This window comes from Mus pahari, chromosome 19, assembly GCF_900095145.1.
Source record: "Mus pahari chromosome 19, PAHARI_EIJ_v1.1, whole genome shotgun sequence".
NCBI lineage: Eukaryota > Metazoa > Chordata > Mammalia > Rodentia > Muridae > Mus > Mus pahari.
The window spans coordinates 20,249,898-20,268,648 of NC_034608.1; the positions used below are offsets into that span (position 1 = coordinate 20,249,898).

Here is an 18,751-nt window from a genome sequence, read left to right on the forward strand (position 1 = left end):
CTCCAGGCCCCAGCCTCCTCCCTCAGACCCAGGACTCCAGGACCCAACCTCCTCCCTCAGACCCAGAGGTCCAGGCCCCAGTCTCCTCCCTCAGACCCAGGACTCCAGGCCCCAGCCCTCCTCCCTCAGACCCAGGGGTCCAGTACTCAGGCCTCTTCCATCTGAGACAGCCCCATCTCATCTCCCTCAGACTTGGGAGTTAGGGCACAACTCTCTCATTCTCAAATCCTGGAGTCCAGGCCCTTTAGCACAGCCGTCCAACCATCTGCACGCACCTCCCTGTAGCGCAATATGACCTTTATAACAGTGAGTGGCACCCCGAGGGCAGGGGACAGAGTTAGTGCTCTTGCAGGTTCCAAATAACTCTACACACATGGGGCACTGCACATCTCCCTGGGGAGGAACATCTGAGGACAGAGAGAAGGGGTTGAGTTGCATTCTCCCATTTACAATAGTCACCGCCTAAACTCCCAAGCGTCTGGGTCCCTCGGGTCGCTGGATCCCATACCTGGCCGAGAGAGGATGCTTAGAAGGACTCTGCTGCTGTCGGCTCCATTGCACAGGCGGGAAGAACAGAATCTGGTATAGGAAGCTACCAGCATCCCAGGGTGCCGGGAGAATATGGAGACACCCACATTGTTCTGTGCCCCAGGATTGCTGCAGCCTTTGCTCCACAGGAGGGCTGATCGTTGTCCTGTGGGGTGTGACAGTGAACATCAGGATCAGAAGGGGAGAAAGACAAGGACTGGGAGGCCCCTCCCAATCACAGGGAGACTTCAATCCACAGGGATACTAGCACAGATCCTATCCTGGACCCTCCACAGACCAGCTCCAGCCTGGCTCCCTCTGCCTGCCCCTTGCAGACCCTGTTACCAGGCCCCTCCACACACAGTCCCTGCACCATGCTGCAGCCTCACCCTGATCAGCATCTCTTCTCCCCTGCTGGGCTTCTCTCTACACTCTGCCCTTCACACCGCACTTGGCTCCCTGGGCTCTGCTGCTCTCTCCTTCCCACTTCCCTGTAGAGCTGCAGGAGGACTCAGGCTCAGCAGAACCTGACACAGGCACTCAGCATCCTCTCTCCCTCCTCCCCTCCCCCTCTCCCTCCTCCCCCTCTCCCTCTTCCCCCTCCTCTGCCTCCCTCCCTTCCTTCTTTTCTCTGTTTCTCTTGATCTTTGTCTCACTCTTGCTTTCTCTTTGACAGTCTCAGATAGCCCAGCTTGGTTTTGAAGTCACTATACACTTGAGGGCGGCAATGAATCTCAATGGAAGTGTCTCTTCCTTCCCAGCACTGGTATCAGAGGCACCGCCCAGTTTACCCGAGGCTGGAGATCAAGATCAGGGCTTTGTGCTATTGAACCACACCCCCAGCCCAGCACTCCTTCAAAGGGTCCAGGTCACTAGGGATTCTGCATCCCAGCACTTCTCAACTCTGGGCATGGGGCTACCACATACCACCTCTCAGCAAGGGGAGGTGCGGAGGGAGGAGTCAGGTGGAGATCTCAGGTGTGAGGAGGCTGGACAGGACTGGGCACTGGCCTGGCCCAGTGCCAGAGTGCGACCCTCCAGCTCAGTCCACGTACCTACATCTATGAGCAGCAGCGTCTCTTGACAAATCTCATCAGGCGCGCACACCTGAGACCCTGGTGCTGTCCACTTGACAGCTTCCTCGGCAAAGTCCTTGCCAAGCTCAAACATGACCCCCCTGTAACAGCTCAGAGTATCTGTGGAGAGGAAAATCCAGGGTTCATGAGAGTCAGGGAGCACACCATGCCTGTGCCCACAGTTTGTGGGGTAGGGGAGAACATAACATCCTGAAGAATACTCCCGGTGCCCTGGCTGTGACATCCCTGCCTTGCATTAAGGAGGGACTGAGAACTCAAAGCCTCCAGGCCTACAGTCCTCCTCATCCACTTACTGCCTGAACCCCTTCAGGGACCTCCTCTCAGCGCCTCTTGAGGAAGGCTTGCCTCTCTACTGATGGTTCCTCTCCAGGCACTCTCTACTCCCCATCTGGTTTCATGTTCTCACTACAATAACGAGGAAGGAGGCCTGGAGCCATATAGGTCTGGGTGTGTTGTATTGGTGCTTGGTGGAGCTTTTGCATAGAAGTGTGCCCTCAGGCGTCAATGCCAAGTGTCTTCCTTCATCAGACTTCATCTCCCTGTTTGAGATAGGGTCTTGTGGGGCATGGAAGCCATGTGACCAAGGGAGCTGGGCTAGGGCAAGAGGTTGAGACATGTCCAAACCCCTGAAAATCTCACCGTGAGACTGGCAGGAGTAAGGGTCTCTCCCCCCCCCCCTTTGGTCCAGGCCTGAATGCCTGCCCTAGAAGTCACATAGCCTCATGGCCAAATTACAGGGTTAAGCACCTGGAATCCTTCTTCATGCAAATCGAACATTCCCAGCATCCCAGCTCCCACCAATAATGGACACTTTCCTTGAATACCCCTACCCACTCCCCACAGTTTATCGAGCCCTTGTTACTCCCGAATAGAGAGAGCTACTGTTTCACTGAGTGTAGCCTAGAAGAGTTGTTTGACTTCCTACAATAGAGAAGAACTTGTCTTTGCCGGCTCTCGGTGGTGCCTGATGTCCTAAAGGCAGAAGCAGAGTCTAATAGCGCTCACTCCTTTGGCCAGACCCAGTAATCAGTAAGACCAGCTGTCTTCCCCAGTCCTGGGATTGCAGACCCTTTACCAACAAAGTCATCTCCCTGACATACTGTATTTCCTTACACTGAAAAGTCCTAGATTCCAAACAAAAGTGCTCAGTATCTAGTGAGCACTGAGTACTGCTCCNTGCCTGGATATGGAGATGGATCTCCAAGGATGAGCCCCCTGCATCCTCACATTTTGTGTTTCTGAGACAGGCTCTTGCTCTGTGGTCCAGCCTGGCTTCTGTCTCAGGAGCACAGGGTTTGTATAGCCAGCTCCTCTAGTCACTGTTGATTCAACTGTGTCACCCCCTAACTACAGCCTCCAGCTAGTGACAGCATTCTCAAGGGAGGGCAGGAGACAGGAGGTGTTGAGGAGCCTGCCCAATGTCACCCAGGCAGTAAGTGGCAGAGCTGGACTCAGAATCTTGGCTGTCACCTTAGCATCATGGTTGACCACACAATCTAGTTTGAGGATNCTGAACTTGGGCCTTCCCTTGACACAGTGTCTCTCGTTGACCTAGAGATAGGTGGCAACCAGCAAGCTGCCGTGATCCTCCTGTCTCCTCCTCCCACCAGCACTGAGGTTACAGGTGTGTGTGCGGCCATACCCAGCTTTTTAGGTGGAGGCTATGGACCTGAGTTCGGATCCTCATGTTTGCACAGAAAATTCTCTTAGCCACAGAGCCCTCTCCCCTGTCATTGGCAAGCCGTTTCTACCGAGTCACTTCCCAGATAAACCTCTAACACCAGCATCCATCTCTGTTGGTTCTGGGTCCCCTTTTCTGTACTGTTACAGAATGAGCAGGCTGAGTCTCCCCCATCAGTCCAGGAGGCCCATTAGGCACAGATGGGGTGTTACTCACCCAAGGGGTCTGTGGGGACCATAGTGTCCTGCGAGGCCTCATGTCAGCATGCACACCCAGGGCACCTGATTGACTCACTCCTTGTCCACACAAGGCCGGTGAACTCCAGCCCATACCCTTAAGCTTCTGTTCTAGCTAGGGGTGTGTGTAAGCCTTTCTCTGCGGGGCTTTAAGAGTTAATGGCACACGTGCACAAGGAGACAAGACTCTTCATCCTGTGATTTTCTTTCCTGGGGAGCAGGCAGCCTCATGGATAAATATGAATGAAGGTGGTGGAGAGAATGGGGGATTCGTCTAAAGAAAGTGGAAGATCTGGGCTGACCAAAGGTCAGGGTACATGGAAATGTAATCAGAAATAAACGCCCACGTTCCGGATGAACCCTGCCAGGTGCCAGTCTCGAAGTGACCCTGTTGCCCTCCAACTGTCCTCCCTCATTCGTACAACCTCTCATGTGCCAGGTTGAGCAGTCCTGCTCTTCTCAAAATTATCTAAAGTTCCCCTCAATGGACTCCTGCCTCCCCATCTTGGGCCGCGCTCCCTGCCTTTCCCCTTTCCTCCCTCTCTTTGCCCCCCACCTCCCAGGCTCCGTGGGGCATCACTTCTCTTGTGCATGGCTGAGTGATTGATACTCATTTAAAGGACAGGGGTGGCCCGGCCTCAGTTGACAACTGTGGGTGTCCCACACCTGGTGAGGATCATTTTGCCTTGAGGTTGCCGTGCATGTGTGACCTAATTTCTCCCACATGCAGCTCACCTGACAGAGGACTGCAATCCTCACTCACAGCCATGGGTCCGATTGTTTGGGTGCCATTGAGCAGGTTGCATCCTGGTTGGGACATACATCCCTGCACCTTCAGATCAGAGATGATCCCTTCTAGGATAGGAGGAGAGCAGAGAAACAGAGATGCTTGCACACCACAGAGACCACGCGAGCCTCAGAGGCTCGCCCAGCTCTGGGAGGCTGGCTCCACACTCCTTCAGGCTCACCATGTTCAATCCCCCAGTGTCCCCGTGTCCAGGCTTACCTCCCCTGAGGCTGAGGACTCCACTGTAGCAGTGTGTGCTGCCTGCAGGGCAGACCTGCTCTGGTGCATTCTCACAGGCTTGTTCAGAAAAGCAGAGGGGGCAGCGTGTGGTCCCTGGGGCTGGGAAGCAACAGACACCAGACACCGTGAAGGACAGCTGGAAGCTCTGGGTTAGCATTCAGGCAGTCCTCTAGTTCCCCAACATGCTTCAGTCTCTCTAAGGAGCTTTCCAGGGCTCCTCTCATACAGGCCCAGATACAGGACACTGGGGCTGTGGTAGCAGGTGAGCAAGAGGACTGGGAGGCCTGCAGAGACCCTACAGTGCAGGAAGAGCATGTGGGGATCTCTGAGGCTCAACATAGATAAGTCAGGGGAGGAAGGGCCAAGGCAGGCCAGGAAGCTTTACACACAACTTTTGCTGAATGGTTGAGGAAAATACCCGTATTCCCAATTACTCCAGAGAACACAGAAACACGAAGCCTGACAGCTTAACAGCAGACAAGGAGAGTGGAGAGTTCCAGCCCAGCACCCAGGAGGCAGAAGAAATGCAACATTCTTGGATGAGATGTGAATGAAGCAAATGCAGCCATATGGCAAAAGGGAAAAGAGGCTGGAAACCAGGCTTGGGCAGGGCCAGAGTGTGAGACTGGGGCTTCCTTAGAAAACCTACCCAGACGGTCACAGAGATGGCTTAGCAGGTGACATGCCTGCCACCAAGTCAAATGGCCTGAGTGTAACCCCTAGGTTGCCCATGTGTTGGGGAACAAACTGGACTCACAAAGGCTGTGCACACTCGGTGGTGCACACAGGCAACCCTGACTCATGGTTAACTACGGTAAGTGAAGAGACATAAAAAGGTGATCTGGGGAGATCAAGAGATGGCTCAGCAGTTAAGAATGGAAAATGCTCTTACAGAGGACTCAAGTTTGACTGTTAGCATCCACGACGGGAGGCTCACAACGACCTATAACCCCACCTCCAGGGGATCCAATGTTCTCTCCTGGCCTCTGCAGGTATCTACACATGCATGCACGTACATGCACACTCACACTCTAACACAACTAAAAAAGATCTTTAAAAAAAAATGGAGGGGGGTGAGCTGGCTGACTGCAGTCCAGGAAGGGATAGTGTAAATAGATTTCTTGCCCCTACAGTCTTCAACTGGAACCTCCCTCCCTTTCTCCCTCAGAAACTTCTAATACTTCCTTCTAATGCCCTCAGGCACCTGTCACTGGAGGTGGAGCCCAGAGAGGGGCTGTGGTAGACAGGTCATTGCAGAAGTCTTTTTCACGGCACACTCGGGTGTAGGAGGTGACAGACAGCCCCGGTCCAGTTCTGTGCTCCGTGACTTCTGCCGCTTGGTCCTTTGCAGCAGTGCAGCCTTTCTTGAGAACCAAGTTCACCTGCGCTCCTGGGCAGAGAGAAGGGGTCAGGCTCGGGTGGGGCCAAGTACAAGGGGCGTGCCTCTGCACAGAGGGGCTTCCTACCGTTCTCTATCATCATCAGTGTGTCTTGGCAGCCTTCCCCCACATTACAGGTTTTCTGGCCAGCCGTCCACTGGAGAGGCAGCTTCGATATATCCTGCACGGTCTCCAGCATCCCATGCTGGCATTTCAGAGCATCTGCAGTGAGAAAGACGAGAGAAAATCCCTCTCAGTAAGGGACATCATTCACAGGCAGCAGCAAGGGGACCCTGCCAGGCTCTTCTCTCATGCTGCGCAAGACAGGGAGCCTTGGTGCCAGACACATCCAGCCCATGCCCTTGAGTCTCGGGGTCTAGCTGTAGGGAAAAAATGAGCCGACACGGAGATTACTGCTGGTTGAACTTGCTCAGTCCCCTGAGCGGGTGTAAAGTTAGAGAGACACAGGCAGAAGAGGAAACTGAGGCAGAGTCTGAGAAGACCTGGTGAGCCAGGATCCCTACTGGATCTTCCTTCCCTGCCTTGGCTCCCCGTTATCTTACTGACATTACAGATCATTACAGAGAGCCGGGCGTGGTGGCGCACGCCTTTAATCCCAGCACTCGGGAGGCAGAGGCAGGCAGATTTCTGAGTTCGAGGCCAGCCTGGTCTACAGAGTGAGTTCCAAGTCAGCTAAGGCTACACAGAAAAGCCCTGTCTCTAAAAACCAAACCAAACCAAACAAAACAAAACAAAACAGATCATTACGGAGGCAGGCCACAGTACTCTGCTCCGACCTGTGTGCAACAGGCAATGCACTTGGACGCATCGTGGGGGCGCTCTAGAGTTCCCTCTTAGCCCTTGTGCCTTCTGCATGTACCTAAAGGACCCTTGGTTCTCTCTGATTTTCATTTCTATGAAGCAAGGCCACTGGGGTTGCACAGTCCTGTGGGTGAGGATGCCCAAGGATGGAGGAGAGAACGGGAGTTTGTCAAATAGAAGGCAGAGACCCAAGGTCACCCAAAGTCAAGCTTGTGGGAATGTGGGTGGCATACACATACCATGGAATTGTTTTCCTCCGAGACAGGCTAGTCTCAGACTTGCTGAATAGCCAGGGATAACCTTGAACTTCTGAGCCCCCTGCCTCTAACTCTCGAAAGCAGGGATGGCAGGCATGGCAGAATGGGTGCCACCATTGTGGGTTTACTTTGTGCTGGGGATGGAGCCCGAGGCTTCAGGCATGCATGAGTGCTTACTCTAAAAGTTAGAGGACCTGAGTTCAAATCCGTAGTATCCCATAAAACCCAGCATTTGGCAGTGGAGATGGTGAATGTTGGGAGTGGGGGCTAGCTAGCCTAGTATGCATATACCAACACACGTCACACTTGCAGATATATAAGAATTCATTACATTAGTAGTAATGAAATATGTTGCTAAACTTAAAAGAATGAGAAAGAAATGTCATTTGCAAAACAAAACAACAACAACAAACAAGCAAGCAAATGCAGGATCATTACATCAAATAAAATAGGCTGGACACAGAAAGACAAACATTTCATATGTCCTCTCATATGTTAGAACACATACATACATACACACATGCACATGCATAAATACGTATGACTTGAAGGAAGAAAGGGGACTCTTTGGGAAGAAATGACTTCAAAAGAGGAAAGAGGGGACAGGAAGGAAAGGGCATGAGACAAGGAAATGCCCTTATGCAACCCGTTGCCCCATCCAATGAATATATGGTAAAGACAGATTACAAAAGAATGCAATCAGAGAGAAGCACCTGCCGAGAGAACTAACGCTGCCAGTGTCGCTGCACCGGCACTGGCATGGAATCCTGGGCAGCAAGACCACCTTGCACCCCAGCATTCTTCCCACTCACCCCTCATCTCCCACATAGACAGGCTCACCCGGGGCCAGGATCATGGTTTTGTTTTTTGTTTCTAAATTACATTTATTTACTCTATGGGCGTGTGCTCATCACAGCATACAGGTGAGGCTCAGAGGACAGCTTGGGGTGGATTCTCTCCTTCAACCGTGTGAGTTTCAGGGGTAGAACTTAGGTCAGTAGGGGTTATGCCCACTAAGCCACCTCATCAGTCACTGGTCCAGTCACTTAAAGCATCTCTCAATGGCTTCTTGTCCCCTGGGCCACAGCCTCTCCTTGGCCCTCAACCTTGCAGCCTCTGGAGAGTCTCAAGGGCACACACTGGAGTGAGTGACGCTAGTTTACATGGCCACCATGGGTAGCCTGTGTTGATGGTTTCCTTTTGTTAGGAGACTGCAGTAGAGGGCTTGGCCTTATTTTCCCACATTCAACTCACCTAACTGAAGATTGCAGTCCTCACGCACAGTCACAGATCCGATTGTCTGGGTGCCATTGAGCAGGTTGCATCCTGGCTGGGACCGCGATGTGCATCCCTGTACCTTCAGATCAGAGATGATCACTCCTAAGATAGGAGGAGAGCGGAGAGACAGAGATGCTCGCGCATGCACACACAGACCATGGGAGCCTCAGAGGCTCGCCCAACTCTGGGAGGCTGGCTCCACCCAGCTTGAAGTTCACCATGTTCAATCCCCCAGGGTCCCCGTGTCCAGGCTTACCTCCCCTGAGTCTGAGGACTCCACTGTAGCAGTGTGTGCTGCCTGCAGGGCAGACCTGCTCCGGTGCATTCTGAGGACAGCTATCTTTAGAAAGGCAGAATGGGCAGCTCAGGTTCCCCGGGCCTGGGAGATGACAGACACAGTGAGGGGATGTGGGAGGGCCTCGGTGGTCCTAAGAATGAAGTTACTTCGTGCTCCCTGGATCTCGTGAGGGCTCAAGGACAAGAATACTGTGTCTTAAGCGGGCACTGTGCCTGAAGGCAAGAAAGACCTGCCGGGCCCTCTGGGTTGAGAGCCAGAGCCTGCTGACCAGTTGTTTCTTTTCTGTGTGACTGGAGAGACATCTGGACTTGGCCAAGGATAGGAGGGCGAGCTCTGGAAGGTACCAGTGACTTCAAAGTCTATTAAATGGTCAAGGAGGACAAGGTGCCAATATTCCAGAGAAGTATTCCTCACACTCTGCTTAACAATTACCAGGTAAAAACAGTGGGAAGTTATAGGCCAGTAACCCTTAGCAAGAAGAGATATGACAAATCCAAAGGAGGCATGCCTGAACAACCCCAAGCATAGAGAAAAGGGCTACTCAGGATGAGCAGGGTCAGGCTATGGCCAGAGTCTCTGGTGACTTAGCATCAGAAAAACCACCCCATGGGCTGGGAAGGAGTTCTGTGGGCAAACTGCTTGCTGTAGAGCTCCGCCCCAACCCCTTCAAAGGCTCATGGGATAGCCCATTCTCACAGTGCCAGAGCTGGGAAAGCAGAGGTAGGTTGGTCCCTGGGACTCACTGGCCAGCCCGTCTAGGTGAGCTCAAGGCCAATGAAAGACCCTGTCTCCAAAAATAATGTGTATGTTGTCTGAGGAATGTCACCTAAAGTTGTCCTTTGGCTTCCATACAATTGCATGCGTGTTTAGCTTTCACACAACTGCATGTATGTAGTTGTGCACGCACACACACACACATATACACATGAGTGCTCACATACAAGCACTCGCATACGAGCATACATACACACACACACACACACACACTCACACACATGCTCCCACACAAGGGAAAAGCCACCCAGCTCACTGCTCCATGACTATGAGACAAGGGGTCTAGGGAGTTTAGACATGTGGAATACAGGGCATATGGGAAGAGAAACGAACAGATGGAGTTTGAGAGGTAAGAAGTCCAGGGTGGGACAGAGCCTGTGAGTCAACAAGGAACAGCTTGTAAGTGAATAGCCCTTTGTGCTCTCTTTAGAACCACAGCTCAGGCCTTCATTCTGCCACCCCTTCTCCAACTCGTGTGGCCCCACCTCCCTCTAGCACCTTTGACAGGTGGTGGGACCCAGAGAGGATGAGTGGAGGACAAGTCATTGCAGAAGTCCCAGCGGCGGCACACATGGGTATAAGACACCATGGAGAAGCTGGGGTCTAGCCTGTGCTGGGTGATTCGGGGCTCGTGGTCTCCATTCGCTGTGCAGCCTTTGGTGAGCACCAGGTTTACCTCAGGTCCTGGAAGGAGAGAGTGAGACTGGGAGGATGGGGATGAGGTGCCTGATGGGATGTTATGCCTCAGGGAGTGGGGTGGGCTGCTGGTGGTGAATGGTGGGTGGGGCCTGGGTGCTGGAAGGATGTGAGTCTTTGCCCTGGGGTGTGGCTTCAGGAATTCCAGGCAGAACTGGGGCGGGGAAGTGGGGGTGGAGCCTGGACAGGAGGGGCAGGTCTCAAACAGAGGCTCTCTTCTCACCATTCTGTATGAGCAAGACAGTTTCCTGGCACCCTTCACCGATATTGCAGGTCTCCCAGGTGGTCGTCCAGTCCAGGGGCAGCGACGACACTTTCCATAGGCCATCTGCATGCCCACTCCTGCATTCTAGTGCCTGAATGCCTGGGATAGGAGGAGCAAACCTATATTAGAAGATCTTCCAGCTCAATTCTCACCGGCTAGCCTCCATGCTACGTGAAGAGGTGACACCCAACTCAACTCAACCTACGATGATGTGGGCAAACATTAAAATTCAAACAAGACCGAGACATGGCACAAGGGATTATGATACATATTGACAAGCTTGCCCACGTGAGTTCGATCCCCAGAACTCACTCCTCTGACCTCCACTTGCGCAGCGTGGTCATGTGTGTGTGTGTGTGTGTGTGTGTGTGTGTGTGTGTGTGTAGGTGTGTGTGTGTGTGTAGGTGTGTACAGGTATTTGTGTGCAGGAGTGTGTATGCAGGTATGTGATCATTCATGTGTGTGTGTGTGTGTGTGTGTGTGTGCAGGTGTGTGTGTATAGGTATGTGTGTGCAGGAGTGTGTGTGTGCAGGTATGTGAGCATTCATGTGTGTGTGCAGGTGTGTGTGTGTAGGTATGTGTGTACAGGAGTGTGTCTGTGTGCAGGTATGTGAGCATTCATGTGTGTGTGCAGGTGTGTGTGTAGGTGTGTGTGTGTACATGAGTGATGGGGTTTCAAACTCTGGATGCTGTGTGGCAAATACTTTCCCTGCTGAGCCATCACCCCATCGTCCTTTACACACTCTCTCTGATGCTCTAAGGGTTCAGATGACAGACATTAGGAAATTGAGACACAGCCAGGTAAAACCATGCACCTAGGGAAGATACGACTCCTATTCCATTTTCCGTCCCCATGATAGCTTCCCTTCCCTTGCTACCCTTGTAAGAATCTCAACAGCCACCTCAGTCCACCAAGTGAGTGCCACGGTGGCTCTGTGTGAGTGCCCAAGTAGGGACACTCTCAAAGCCCCCCACTTAACTCTTGCATTCCCTGTCATAGCCTTAGAGCACTCTTGATTCTATTCCCTGGTTTTCTTTCCTATGGAGCGAGGCTGCTGGGTATCATAGCTGAGGATGGGAGACAGTGATGGAGGGACTGGAGACGATCAAAAGGCACTGTGAGACCCAGGGGGGACGCCTGCCTGGTCCCGTGTGTAGACTGAGGACAACCAAGCACTCCAGATGGTGTACCTGGCCCTTCCCTGTGGGAAGCCAGGTAATTCGCCATTACAAGATGGCGCCGACTTCCTGCATGCTTTCTTAATAAACAAGCAATGTGCGCATGTGCATTCGGGTATCCGCTGAGTCACTGCTCACCCCGGAGCATGTTAATGAGGTTCTGATGGCATATCCAATCAGGAGGCTCCACGCCTATCCTAAGCATATATAAGCAGCACCAGTTTTCGGGCTCCAGGTCTTTTCGCCTCGGCAACCAAGCTCCCAATAAACGTGTGCAGTGTGCAGAAGAATCCTGTTGTCTGGCGTCTTTCCTGCTGGCGGGAGGGTCGACACTTCCCCACTGTTCCTATCTCTCCACAAGCACAGCCCAATTGTTCCAGAGTTAGCTCATACTCCCCACAAGGCTTTTGTCTCCTGGCTTCTCCCAGGCTCCCTTTACCCTGACACCTTTCAGTGTTGCTGCCATAGCCTCCCCGGAGAATCTCCTCACTGGCTTGCACCCATCTGAGTGAGTGTCGCTCCTTTAAATGTCTGGGTTGGCTAGGCGTGATGGATGGTTCGGGGTGTCCCACGCCCCATAGGATCACCTTGGCCCAGGCCGTGAGAAACTCACCTGACTGGGAACTGCAGTCCTCACGCACAGTTACGGATCCGATTGCCTTGGTGCCACTGAGCAGCTCACAGCCTGGCTGTGATGTGCAGCCCTGCACTCTCAAATTGGTGGCAATGGCCCCTAGGAAAGGAGGAGATTGGGAGACACAAAGACACTCAAGTCAAGCAAGAAGCAAGCCCAGCTGCAGGAGGCTAGCCCACTCCCTGCTGGGTTTTATGTCCTGCCTCAGTTTACTGTCACTTCCCAGACACCAGATCTCAACTTGCAGTTTTCTTCATCCACACATCCAGGTCAACAAGTCTGGGCTTACCTCCCCGGAGCTTGAGAACTCCACTGTAGCAGTGTGTGCCTGCAGGGCAGAGCTGCTCCGATGCACTCTCACAGCTGCGGGTTGAAAGGCAGTGTAGGCAGCGCTGGGTCCCTAGCACTGGAAGCAGCAGAAGCAGTGAGGGACAGTGGGAAGTTTCTGGATTTGGTTCAGAGAACCCCCCATGCCCCAACTCATCCCCCCCAGTATGCCTCAGTCTCTTTGTGCAGTCTCTCTGTATAGGCCCAGATACAGGGAATTTGAGCTGTAGCCTCATAGGGGAACAAAGGCAGAGAGAAGGCCAGGGAGACCGGGGGTGGGGGGTGGGGTGGGGGGCAGAGCACCAGAGTACTATTTCCCAGGTGAGGTCTGGGAGGAGATTTATGAACCGCACAAAGATGTGAACCTAAACAAGGAAGAATGGGGTAAGATTGATTTGTTGTTTTTGTTTGTTTGTTTCGTTTTTTGTTTTTGTTTTTTTGGTTATGTGTATTTGTGTGTAGGGGGAGACTGATTTGCATGTGTGTATAGGCACCCACACTTCATGTTCTTTGGGACTAGAGTTACAGGAAGATGTGAGCCACCCCAGGGGGGGTGCTGGGAACTAAACTTGGGTCCTTTCTTAACTACTGAGCCATCTCTTCACCCCACCCCACCCCCACCCCCACCCCATTGACTCCCAACTTCTATGAAATAACTAAGGGAAAGACAGCTGTTTTGTTCTTAAGCTACTTCAGAATAGAGAGATGCAAAGAATTGTCTTGAGCTATTTCTAATGCCAAGCAACGAGAAGGGAATATTCTAGACTAATATTCAGTAGGAAGGAGAAACGCAAAACACACTAAATGTGACATCAGGGATCCAAATCAGCCTCAGAGAAGGTAGAAAGAGCAGGGTGGGAGCACGGTCTCTCTGAGGTGCAGCAGGGTGGGAGCACGGTCTCTCTGAGGTGGAGCAAGGTGGGAGCACGGTCTCTCTGAGGTGGAGCAGGGTGGGAGTACAGCCTCTCTGAGGTGGAGCAGGGTGGGCACAGCCTCTCTGAGGTGTAGCAAGGTGGGAGCACAGCCTCGCTGAGGTAGAGCAGGGTGGGAGCATGGCCTCTCTGAGATGGCTCAGCATCAGGAAACAGACTCAGTCTCCTATTCCAAAATTGTTGGGGGAAGAGGCCAAGGGTATTAATAAGGTGCATAAAGACAAGACCAGCATAGTGGGGAGTATACAGGAAGGAACCACAGAAGAGTTCACAGTGAGGGACCAGGGAGGGACCTGAAGGATGTGCAAGTACTGAAGGTCAAGATGGAGGGAGCTAACAGATGCCAGCTAGTGGAGTCGGTGGTGGTGATTTTAAACAGCCTCAAGGGTGGGGATGTTACTCAGTGGCGTTTGCCTAGAATCCCCCAGTGAAGGGCTAGGGGCGTGGCTCAGTGGTAGAGCCCCTGCCTAGAATCCCCCAGTGAGGGGCTGGGGGCGTGGCTCAGTGGTAGAGCCCCTGCCTAGGATCCCCCAGTGAGGGGCTGGGGGCGTGGCTCAGTGGTAGAGATCAGTTAACCTAGAATATTACAAGGCCCTGTATTCTATCTTCAGTACCATCAAAAATAAAAAATTACAATAAAATAAATAGACCCTGTGTTTTTACTTTTACCTCACAGCCCGGTATTTCCTTCAGACAGCCCCTTTCCCTTCTCCAGGGATTTGCCTCCCCTGGTACCTGTGTCAGGGGGTGTGGTCCAAAGAGTGTCTGTTGTAGACAGATCATTACAGAAGTCCCTGTCGCGGCACACGTGCACGTAGGAGACGATGGAGATCCCTGGGCCTGTTCTATGCCTGGTGAGCTGAGCCTTTTTGTTCATTTCCCTAGTACATCCCTTAGTGAGAACCAGGTGCAATTCATGTCCTGGCAAGAGAGAGGAGCTGATTGAAGTACAGACTGACCTCCCAAGACCTCCCACAGCCTAGTGGGAGGTGCTTTCCTTCCCTGCTAGGAACTGACCGGGACGGGACGGGAGAAGATGCAACTGACCAGGCAGAACTGACAGGAGAGGATGCACCTGCTCATGATACCAGGGCCTTGGGGGGGTGAGCTACGGGGTCCATCCCAGGATGTTTGGGGAGGGCCTAGTGAGAAGAGTGGAGTTTCTTCTCACCATTGTGTATGAGCATCACTGTTTCAGAACACCCCTCGCCAGCCTCACAGGTTTTCCAGCCAGTCGTCCAACTCAGGTGCAGATCTGATATGTTCCTCACAGTGTCCAAGCTCCCACTGTTGCAATCCAGAGCCTGTGGACCTGGGTAGGGAGATCAAATTCACCTTAGCAGTTTCCCCAGCTCCAGGCCCCGGGAAACTCCTTCCTGGTGGGTCACAATGCATCATAAGCACTAACAGGTTGGTCCGTCGTGTGGACCATCTCTGATGCTCCCCAAAGCTGGACTCCTTGGTGTACGTGGCATCCAGCCTGCATCCTCCAAGCTTTTCCGTCAAGTTGGGTAAAGATCCCCACCAAGCTGGGAAGATGTGGTTCCACTGGTGAAGTGCGTGCTAGGCAAGCAATAGGGCCGAAGTCCATGTCCAGCACGGGAAGACTGAGTGCGTGTCGGGGCTGGACAGCTGGCTCCGCTTGCGGAGGACCTGAGTTTGGATCCCAGCACCCACAATAGACAGCTCACGGCCACCTATAGCACCTGCTCCAGGGCATTCTTTTCTGGCCTCTCTGGGAAACTTCACACATTTAAAAAAAAAAAAAAAACCTCCTCAGAAAGCTGTGTTTATGGCACCTGCCTTTTATCCTCATGCTAGGGACACAGACCCAGGTAGATTCTTGGGTCTCACTGACCAGCAAGTCTAGCCCAATTCCAAGTTCCAGACCTTGAAAGACCACACCTCAAAGGAAGTAGGTGGTGTTCCTGAGAATGATGCCTAAGGTTGCCCTCTGACCTCCACACATATGTGCACATGAACATACAGACACACACATGTACCCCCCCACATATGCACCACACACACACCCATTAAAACAAAGCTCTTCCAGGAGACCTATGCTTCCCTAGTCCACGCTGCGAAGTAACTCGTTACCCTCACAGAAGTGCCAGCAGGTGATTCGGAATTTCCTCAGCCTTTCTCCTCTGGCCCAGACTTAGAGAACCTAGATCTGGTTCAATGTTAGCCGAGACACCTGCTCCTTTCGTCCTGATGGTGATCCCATCCCCTTCTTCTCTCAGCTGCACATCTCTTGCAGACACACTCTCCAACCCTCCAGTCACCCCAAAGAGTCAGTTCCCCCCCACCCCCACTTACAGTGAGTGATAAGCATCTGGATTTTTTGGGGGGGGATGTCTGGCCTCAGTCGGCAGCTTTAAGTGCTCATTGCTTTACAGGGATCATTTTGTCTCAAGGATCGGCCCTGGTTTGACTCACCTATAAGATCACAGTTTTCGCTCATATACAAGGTCCCAATCGTCTTGGTGCCGTTAAGCAGGTTGCAGTCTGGCTGGGCCATGCAGCCCTGCACCTTGAGATTGGTCCTAATGCCTTCTAAGAAAGGGAGAAAAGAGGAGGGGAAGTGGGAGAGGGAGAGAGAGAGGGAGAGGGAGAGGGAGAGGGAGAGAGAGAGAGAGAGAGAGAGAGATGACTTAGAACTATCCAAGTCTCAGGCAAATCTAGCTGCAAGAGGCAAGCCCTAATTTCCTGTAGGTTCCACACCCAACCTCAGTTTACCCTTGTTCTCCAAGACACTCATATGTCAATCATCTATCTCCGGTTCACTCTCGCAGGGTCCCTGTGTCCAGGCTTACCTCCCCTGAGCCTGAGGACTCCATCGTAGCAGTGTGTGCTTCCCATAGGGCAGACCTGCTCTGGTGCATTCTCACAGCTGTCATCGTTAGAAAGGCAGAGTGGGCATCGCAGGGACCCTGGAACTGGAGGCGACCGATTCAGTGAGGGGCAGTGGGAAGGCCCTTGGCTTGGTTCAGACATTTCTTCCCCACTGTGCCCTCCTGGGGCTCCCCTCATACAGGTCCAGCTGTATCAGGGGAAATCAGGCTGTGATCTAGTTGGGAGGGATCCATGTCAGAGGTCGTGGGGAGAGCAGCAGAGACTCTGGGGCTGAGGAAGGCATGGATGGAGAAGGGGCTTTTGAGATAAGCATAGTCGAAACTAGGCCAAGGGAAGGAGGGTGCCCTAGAATGAACCCATAGTTTCACCCACAGCTTCTGCAAAACAGTGAAAGAAAATAAACATTGATTGAGCAAGTCCTTCCAGCCCACCGTCACCCCAACAACAGTAAAGGCAGTGAGACGTTCCAGGCCAGGGCTGAGGGGACATTCCTTGGAAACATGAGGACCTGTTTCAACTTTCCAGCACCCATGTATGAAGGTAGGTACATTCGCCCACTGATAATCCTGAGGCAGAGGCAGAGGCAAGTGGATTCCTGAGGCTTGCTGGTCAGCCAGCCTCACCTAATCTGTGAGCTAGCCCCAGGTTCCATTGAGAAACTTTGTTTCAAAGACATTAACTGGATGGTTTCTGAGGCCTCTGTCTCCTACACATATTCACACACAGACACACAGACACACACACACACACACACACACACACACACACACACACACAGAAACACGGGTACACCCACATCCTCATATAAAATCCAACCAAACAACAAAGTTGGAGGGTAATGCCCCTTATGTAAAGGAAACACAGAAAGCCCTTTGTGAGAGTCGCCACGGAATGGGTCCCAGGCACATGGAAGAAAGGGCTGTGCGGGAAGAGCTGGGGTGGGCCCGGGTTTGACATCAGAAACTATGGCCAGCTCATGGCTCCAACACTGTTGTAAAGTGCTGGCAGAAGTGTTCTGAGGCAGGAGGTAGGGAGGAGTGGGTGAGAAGAGAAGGAGGCTGAGTGAATTGGAAGAGGAGAGAAGGACAAAGTTACAGTCAAGGGTGGGATAGAGCCAGGGAGCTCCATGTCTGTAAAAGAATAACCCCGTGTGGTCACTTCTAACTCACGGCCTCCCTCCCCTTCCTATGACAATCTCTCTCCAACCCTCCCTTCCCCTCCCCTCCTCTCCCGCCACTCTTCCTCCTCGAGGCACCTGTGGGTGTAGGTGGGTCCTCAAGTATCTTAGTGCTGTTTGCATCGTTGCAGAGGTCACCGTGGCGACACACACGGGTGTAGGAGACCACAGAGAGCCCGGGCCCTGTCCTGAGCCAGGTCACCCGTGGCTCTTGGTCCTCAACCTTAGTGCAGCCCTTGATGATCACCAAGCTGATCTGGGGTCCTGGATGGAGAAGGGAAGGCAGGTAACTGAAGGCAGAGGATTGGAATGTCAGGGTCCTGGAGAGAGGCTGGGCACCCTGACGTAGGTGAGATACTAGAGAAGAGGGGACTGGGCATGGGCGGGTTGCTCCTGCGGCTAAGGAAGAGTTCCTCCCACAGATGCAGGAGGCCTGAGGGCAGTGGAGCAGGTCTTTGCTTTGCAGGGAGGTTGTTCTTACCATTGTACAGGAGCATTACCAAGTCTTGGCAACCCTCGCCGACCTCGCAAGTTTTCTCATCCGCTCCCCACCAGTTGAGGGGCAGCTCTGCCACACTCCTCACAGTCTGTATTGTGCTTCTCTGGCAGGTCAGAGCTGGGACACCTGAGATGGGATGAACAGCTTCAATTCTGCTGGTTACCTTATGCCACTCCCTGGAACAGATACCCACTTCCTGGGCTGGCTTTCTTACGCACAGGGTAGCAAGGTCGTGACCCCCAGGAGGGCCAGCAATGGTATAGCATTCATGACTCCAGTCTGTGGCTGGAAATTTCTCCAGTGCTTTTCAAGCAGGAAATGCAACCCTTTTTATACACTGTATTACCCAAGGCAGCCCAGGAAATGGGGGAGGGGGGCAGGCTCCACCCTTAATCTACTGTATGAAAGATTAGGCTGTTTGCATAGTACTTCCCCTCCTCCCCCCGAAAAGTACATAACCATTCCCATTGTTCCTCGGATGCAGGAGTACAAACTCCAGCCTTCATCACCTGACCCAGGGGTAGATGCTCTTCCCTCAGGCTTGAAGGGCCTGGTCTCAGCCTCCTTGCTACTGTAATATCCAAAATAAATTCAAGACCACCCAGTACCTTCCCCCTTCCAAAGGGCTTTCCAAACTGTGCTAGCAGGCAAAGTACGGAGCCAGATAAAGAAGCTGGCTGACTAAACACATATAGAAACATAGTTTTAACAGTCAAAATTACTAAGCTTCCAAAACAAAATTAACAATTCCCCTGCCCCGCCTCACACTAAGAACCTCAAGGACAGACAAAATGAGAGTCACCCTACAC

At 52.7% G+C, this 18,751-nt stretch overlaps 1 protein-coding gene across 1 annotated transcript in view; it reads right to left on the reverse strand.

The window, feature by feature from the left end:
- The window catches only part of LOC110337105 (CD177 antigen), a 19,133-nt gene extending 921 nt beyond the window's left edge, over positions 1 to 18,212 (reverse strand). The window contains exons 1-16 of the mRNA XM_021219861.1: positions 18,161 to 18,212; positions 17,925 to 18,068; positions 17,522 to 17,707; positions 16,227 to 16,349; positions 15,850 to 15,966; positions 14,582 to 14,722; positions 14,146 to 14,331; positions 12,441 to 12,557; positions 8,282 to 8,407; positions 6,036 to 6,170; positions 5,774 to 5,959; positions 4,549 to 4,668; positions 4,278 to 4,397; positions 1,584 to 1,724; positions 509 to 694; positions 276 to 407 (exon numbers count right to left, since the gene is read on the reverse strand). Of these exons, the coding sequence (XP_021075520.1) occupies positions 276 to 407; positions 509 to 694; positions 1,584 to 1,724; positions 4,278 to 4,397; positions 4,549 to 4,668; positions 5,774 to 5,959; positions 6,036 to 6,170; positions 8,282 to 8,407; positions 12,441 to 12,557; positions 14,146 to 14,331; positions 14,582 to 14,722; positions 15,850 to 15,966; positions 16,227 to 16,349; positions 17,522 to 17,707; positions 17,925 to 18,068; positions 18,161 to 18,212 (2,212 nt within the window). The remainder of the gene's footprint in view (positions 1 to 275; positions 408 to 508; positions 695 to 1,583; positions 1,725 to 4,277; positions 4,398 to 4,548; positions 4,669 to 5,773; positions 5,960 to 6,035; positions 6,171 to 8,281; positions 8,408 to 12,440; positions 12,558 to 14,145; positions 14,332 to 14,581; positions 14,723 to 15,849; positions 15,967 to 16,226; positions 16,350 to 17,521; positions 17,708 to 17,924; positions 18,069 to 18,160) is intronic.
- Between the last annotated feature and the right edge of the window lie 539 nt (positions 18,213 to 18,751).